Below are 7,318 nucleotides of genomic sequence, written 5' to 3'. Positions count from 1 at the left end.
ACATTCTGTGGGATCACCTTTCTTTGGAATGGGCACAAATATGGATCTTTCTTTGAGCTTAGATTATAGAAGCCATAAATTATTTATAAAGAAAGTTTTCTTTAGTAACCACAGCACTGAAAAAACTAATAGATAAAAGACCACTTGGAAGATAACTGCCCAGAGGTCTTGGTTACAGTTAAAAAAAAAAAGTACACCTAGCTTCCTACAACAGTGGTTGCTAACGTCCCTTATAAAGACAGTTACAATAAATTTGCAATCATACCATCGGCAGACTGTCCTTTCCGGGTTGTACGTTTCACAGTTTCCCAAGTTCTGTTCAGGCAGGGAAGGAAAAACAAAATCATTAAACAGGAGGATGTTCTTAGGTTTTCTGCGTACAACCAGAACTTTACGAATGCATGCATGCAAATGCACTGATGTTATTGGTCAGGAAGACTAGGGCAATAAAGATCTGCATTAAAAAAAGCCAGCTGTGCTTTCCTACTGATCTGAAAATTACCAATGAAAACTGTGCCACCCTATACATAGCCCTTTGGGTGCCATCTAAATAGAAAGCCTGTTGATCATTGAGGTGAAGCTTTCAAACAATTTACTCTACATACTTTAATTTGCTTCATAAGTCTATGGGTGAGCAGACAGCAGGTGATTTCAGCTTTAAAGGCTATTAAGCAGTTTATGCAAATTAAGTCTCCTATGAAAATTCTAGCCCTGTATAGAAAAGCAAAAGATATTGACTATATAATGTGAATCATTGAGACAGTTATTTAGATAGTTTATATTTTTTAAACACGTGACTTGAATTACACAATTTAGGAAAGTAGGCCTTTTCCATTTAATAATTGAGGAATTATTAAATTGTGGTAAGTGCTTTACATGTGTGAGATCTTATCTAAGAGGGAAAATGGTCCGTAGAGGAAAAAGTAAGGTGAATCACAGATTCCTGTTCCCTTTTATGGTTTCATTTCTTATATGCTATTTGTTTTTAGCTGGTTTACCCACAAGGAGCTCCAGTGGTACAGTGGTTAAAGCACTGGGCTGCTAACCAAAGGGTTAGCAGTTCAAATCCACCAGCTGCCTGAGGGAAAAAGATGAGGCAGTCTGCTTCCATAAATATTTACAGCCCTCAAATCCTATGGGGGCAGTTTTACCCTGTCCTATAGGGTTGCTATGAGTCAGAATGGACTCAATGGAGGTGGGTTTGGTTTGGTTTGGTTTACCCACTACAGTTTTTCTTCTTTGATAACATTTGGGATACTACTTTCTCTTCCAGTAACAATGGGCAGAGTTTTATTAGAACAACCATGTTGTTTAAAGGGGCAGCAGTGTATAGGGGACATTCCCCTTCACTCTGTTATCCCTTAAAAAAAAAAAAAAAAAGGCTATGATAAAAGACAGCAATGAAGTAGCAAATAATTTTAGGATCTCTACTAACAGAAGACATCTGCATGGCTCTAGGAATTGGGATAACGAGTGTAAATTGGCCTCCCTGTAGTGAGGGTTATAAGATGTATTACCCTGAGGAACCTTCTTGTTCCCTCTTTTCATCTAGTTCTTCCTAAGGTTTGGACCTTACCACAGTCCTGTAAAAAAAATGTTCTAATATTCCATCTGGTAAAAACTTTCTGTAAACTGCAGATGTCTCTGCATTATACTCAAATTCTAAAGGACAAACATGCCAAAATGAACCTATGAAAGTCAAACAAGACTACTATGACAACTCACAGCAGCTCAACATTCCTGTTAGTAGCAAGAAGCCAACCAATAAGCAGTTCTGATAAGTAAATAATACAGGGTGGAAGACACAAAAACACCTTTGGCACAGCTCTCACAGCTGCCTCCTAACGTTAGTCCTAAAGACTGAAGAAGATAGTGCTGGGGAAAGCACTGCAGATCCCATCCCAAATACACTAGGAATAAGGGGGAAAAAAGAAGAGCATCATTATAGTGGTAGGATGAAGTAATGAAGCAGTAATGAGCCATAAATCATAAGCAATAAAATATAAATGCATTTATAAGAAATACTAAAACAAGAATGTCCCATGAGAGGGCCAGTAATTAATCTTAATGGGACTTTGAGAGACGTACTTTTGACTGAGAACAGACTATCTTAGCCTGCTACTACTTGCCTGCTAGCTAAACCCAGTAAGATCTCTGCAATTGTAAAACTAGGAAATCAAAAGTATGTTAACTCAGCAGTCTCTTCTATTTTTAGGATTCTGATTCTAGTTAAGTTACTCCGTCTTTCAATCTCCTAATGTTAGAGGAAACAAGTTTTGCTTTCTTCCTTCTAGTCAACCAATACATGATGTATGAAGAGTGACAAAGGATGATTTCAATAGTATCCTAAATGTCACCAGAAGGGAAATGCCAGTCTATTTTTACAGTAAAATTAATTCCATACTCTCTTCCACAAGAAGACAGTGGAACAAAGGATTCTCTAGCTGAGGTTTTACCTCTTACATACATGCTTTGCTATCTGGTAATAGAGAAAAAAACATTATAAATGGACAAATCATGGTCTACTAGAAAGTACAGAAATTCACTCTTCAAAGCCTGATTATTAATATTCTGGTATGGAATATTAATACTTTACATAAGATCTCTTCTGAGGCCACATGGAAGTCCTTTGTATGAAAGACTGAAGGTGAACATGCCATATAAATGTGATGGCTTCATAGAGACTTTACAGTCCCACACCTAAGCTACTGAAATAGATTCTCATGAAGTGAGGTCTAGACATTAGTATTTTGAAAACATTCACTAATAATTCTGGTGCACATCCCTGATTAAAAAAGAGAGGAAGAGGAGCTCTGGTGGCACAGCGGTTATGGCATTCAACTGCTGACTGAAAAGTCGGTGATTTGAACCCTCCAGCCACTCCATGGAAGAAAGATGAAGCAGTCTGTTTACATAAAGATTTACAGCCTTGGACAGTTCTACTCTGTCCGATAGGGTAGTTATGAGTTGGAATCGACTAGATGGCAATAGGTTTGGTTTGGGTTTAGAAGGGAAGAAGAATCAGAGAACAGCCAGAGAACATGAGCTTGTGTAAACCAAGACATACTGGTGTAAACTAACATACTCTATAAACTGATTAGTTATAGTTTGTGTTATAAACTTAAAACAACTTTCTAGGAAAGAGAAAACCAAACTGATCACTATCAACTAGGTTCCAATCTCTACATATTTTCACAAGTACATTTGAATATAAGTAAATATGAACTTACCATGCTCCCTAAGGCTTGGGCCTTACCACATTTCTGAACTGGGTTTGTTTCCTATCCCCTACTTATGTCATATTAATTCTACATATCAAAATCCAAATATCTGACGTTTTAAATAGTTCTCTTCCTCCACTCTGTTGATGGTCATAGTGTGCACTGCTTTCTTACTCTTGGCTTTTAATTTAATAGTGCTCTGGGTATCTTAATAAGCTTCAAATAGCTCCCCAACATTTGGCCTTATTTTTTTGCTGACGTAGTGGGTATAATCAAAAGGTGTTTAAATTGCTGTCAAGTCCACGTAGTGTTCTATTGATGACACCTTATCTCCTCACACAGAAACTATGTTACTTTTATGTGATTAGTTAAATGAAATTTTGATATTAACTTTTTTAACTTATGAATTTCCATCATGTAATTCTATTTTCTATTGTTTTATTCTTTTCTATTTCACCAAATAATGTATGTAACACACTTTACTTCTGACATTTATTGTATCAACAGATTACAAATAGAAAATTTGGAAAGTAGAATAAAAAAGTTAATTGTATATGTGACATTAATATTTTAGTATAGTTTTTCTTCTAGTTCTTTTTATACATTTTTTACTTTATAGTTTAAAAATATAAATAGATTTTTCTATTTTCTTTTCAACTTATTAACTGTTCCTATATTGCTAGGTTATTTTCATTATCTGCTTTTTACGTGGTTGCATAGATTTTCCCAAATGAATATAACAGAAAATAATTTCTCTATTGTTAAGATGTTTAGGTTGCTTTCTATTTTTTTGTGCCATTTAAAATTTTGATTTTTTATTCATAAATATGATTCCAAATAGTAGATAATTTCTTTACAACATTCTTAGGAGTGGGATTTACCAGGTCAGAGTATGTAATATCTTCATGGCTCTTGATACATATTGTAAAATGCTTTACATAAGGATGTATCTAATTTACATTTTCATAACCAGGGCATAAGCATGTAAGTTTCACCTCAAACACAGCAACAATTCTATTTAATTCTTCTAAATCAGAGATTAAAAATTTAACTAGAAGGAAGCCACGTGTACTGCTGATTATTTTGCTACCTTATCAGAAATAGCTTCAATTAGGCTTGGCCCCAAAGTTTTAGGTCAACACTAGCTACTTAGGGAGAATGTGTAAAAACAGATTACTGATTAGTTGCTGTAATCAGTTCACAACCTAACTTTATCCAGAGATTATAAATGATTCAAACATTCTAACAATGGGAAAAACAGCTAAATTAGATGATGTAGCAGAGGAGAATGTTAAAATTTATGCCAATACTAAACAGAGAGCCTGATAACCCAAATACTGGAAAAGAAGAAAAAAAAAATAGTTTACCTAGTTTTACCAGTAGGATCCATGTAAGTTGTTTTTTCAAGCTTGACCCATTTTCCTTCTGAAATTAACTAAAAGATTAGACAATAAGTTGAGAAACTTTCAAACCAAATTGGTTTCACAATAATCTAAAAGATTTTTGGTCTTTCTTTCGTATTTTCTCTATTTGGTCTTTTGATAACCTTGTTTCCCTCCCAATAATTTGTGGTCAAGTTTTTAAGTTCAGTGTAAGCACTAAGAGTTGTTTTCCTAAAGGATAGTTATGCTTCTCCTTGGGGTTTTTGAGGTCGTCCTGGAAATAAAAAGAAATGTATACTCTAAAAACTCCCAGGGTGGGAGCAATTGGAAAGAACACAAAGGGGCCAAGGGAGAGAGGTTATGGGGTGCTCCTAATGTTCTTTTTGTCTGGGTGCTAGTCATATAGGTGTGTTTACTATATGAACATTCATCATTCATTAATGGCTTTTTATGTCAATAACTACATAGGGGAGCTTACCGGAGAATCCACATCCAATGAGTAGATTTCCTATCATGGTAAGTGGGTGTCCCACCCAACCTGGGACAGGCACTCTAGATGTTTTGCTTCAACACTGAGGAATTTAGGTTACAGGACTAACTTACCTATGGCACTACACTGAACTGAGAGGAAAGTTTCACTGTGTACAAGCTGTAGCCTTTTTCTTACTATCCTATCTTTCACTTCTTGCCAGCAGCAACCTAATAATTATCAGCAGATCTGTTCACAGACGACATGAAAAGATTTTAAGTCAAAAAGAATTGCAAAAGGTGTCAAGATCAGAGTTCCAAGATGAAGGATTTAAAATATATCCATTACAATGGCTCCCGAAGGAAGATACTTTTTAAAGGCTAAATTGAATAACATCCAAAACATACATTAGTTCTAGAACTCACTGGAATTACACAACAACTAACAATTTAGGTCTTTATTGTACTTAATATATCCATGCTAGAACTGTAGTTAGAACTAAGATGTGATACCTAAGTATGAAATGTCTAAGCCCCAAACTTCAGACATTATTTATTCTTCTACTCAGCGAAACTTCTCACAAAAATTGATTTTTTTATATTAAATATATATAAATAGTACCTATAATTAAGAAGAGGAGCTCTGGTAGCATAGTGCCTAAGGCACTTGACTGCTAACCAGAAGGCTGGTGGTTCAAACCCATGAGCCACTCCTTGGAAGGAAAGTTGGGCAATCTACTTCCATAGTGATACTGCCTCAGAAGCCCAAGGAGGGGTCACTATGAGTCAGGTCTGACTCGACGGCATATAACAACAACAACAATATAAGTAAGAGGAAACACACTGTTCCCACACAAGTGTAAAATATCCTTAAGCCCTAAAACGAGAACAGGAACAACATTTCAAAATGATCTTCAAGAATTATAAACAATCATTCAAAAAAACAAACAGCCCATATATTTCTTTTAAACTTCAGTTATGCAGGGAAAGGAAAGGGAAGTGAAAACCAGTTTATACCTCCTCTGAAATAACAGACTGTTTGGTTGTTTGAGAAGAATCCATTGTTTCTTGGTTTTCCATTTTCAAACTAGTTAGTCTTTACAGGCTTCAGGTAAGAAATTCACGCTGTAAGAGAATGAGATTCGCTTAGGCTAAAAGTATTCGCTTAGGCTTAACGTATTTGTCTATAGACCACTGGCCAAAGCACTTACATGGCAAAATACTTAATCTACCATCAAACTGCTTCTCTTGTGTGAAGATCTGGGAGAACTGCCCCAGATGGAAAAGTAAATGAAAAGACCCTAGGAAATATTCAGAAAAGAACTTAAATTGTCTATCACTTTCCAAGCCCATAACTAACTGAAAGAGTTGTCTGGACTGTCTCTACTTCCCATTTACTTTTAACAAATATCAAAGTTATAGCTGCACATACAATCAACTAGTACTACACGTTTTTTATGAAAAGAACATGTCCCACTCCCAAAGGCAACCAACCCAACTATTCTGATGCCACTGATAACTCTAAAACACATGCTTATACTTCACTTTCTCCCAGAGCCACAGTTGTATTATAAATTGGACAGCACCACAAAAGGACCTAATTCAAGACTGTTGTTGTTGTTAGCAGCCATTGAGTTGATATTGACTCATAGTGATCTCATGTGACAAGACTAGAGCTCCCCATAGGGTTTCCTAGGCTGTAATCTTTATGGGAGCAGATCTCTCCAGGTCTTTCTCCTATGGAGCCTCTGGTAGGGTCAAAGTGCCAGCCTTTCAGTTAGCAGCCAAATACTTAACGGTTGCACCACCAGGACTCCTAGTTCAATATAAGTGTTTATATATATGTAATTATGATAATGTATGTGATTCATAGCTGACCCCTGCAGTAAACTACTTTTCCTCTCACATACAACACATTTTATCACCTGCCTATCTTTATATGTACAAATCACTAATTTAACACTAAATTGACTTGAAGTTATCTAAAATGCCCCCTTTATACATTTACATCAAGTACTTACTCCTTATAATTCTATCAGTTTCATCTTTTCAATTCTCTCCTGGAATCCTCTTGCCTGCTCCAATACTGTCTGACTGCCCATCACCAACCTCTTGGGGATTCCTTTAGCTTCTCGGCTCTGTTGGGATCCCATTTGTTGTGCACCATTACTGACTCTTTCCTTAGTTTGTGCTTTCAATTTTGGATCTTACATGTCTGAAAATCTTTTTCTGCCCTCACAACAGATT

General features: G+C 36.0%; 1 protein-coding gene across 1 annotated transcript in view; it reads right to left on the bottom strand.

The window, feature by feature from the left end:
- The window catches only part of NUDT5 (nudix hydrolase 5), an 18,503-nt gene extending 12,352 nt beyond the window's left edge, over positions 1-6,151 (bottom strand). The window contains exons 1-3 of the mRNA XM_007935429.2: positions 6,089-6,151; positions 4,589-4,656; positions 266-315 (exon numbers count right to left, since the gene is read on the bottom strand). Coding sequence (XP_007933620.1) covers positions 266-315; positions 4,589-4,656; positions 6,089-6,151 — 181 coding nt within the window. The remainder of the gene's footprint in view (positions 1-265; positions 316-4,588; positions 4,657-6,088) is intronic.
- Positions 6,152-7,318: the final 1,167 nt, after the last annotated feature.

Source organism: Orycteropus afer, unplaced genomic scaffold, assembly GCF_000298275.1.
Source record: "Orycteropus afer afer isolate SDZICR_OR568_19922 unplaced genomic scaffold, OryAfe1.0 scaffold00028, whole genome shotgun sequence".
In the NCBI taxonomy this organism is placed as follows: Eukaryota; Metazoa; Chordata; class Mammalia; order Tubulidentata; family Orycteropodidae; genus Orycteropus; species Orycteropus afer.
Note: the sequence above shows the minus strand (reverse complement) of the source record. Positions and strands in the feature narration are given on the sequence as shown.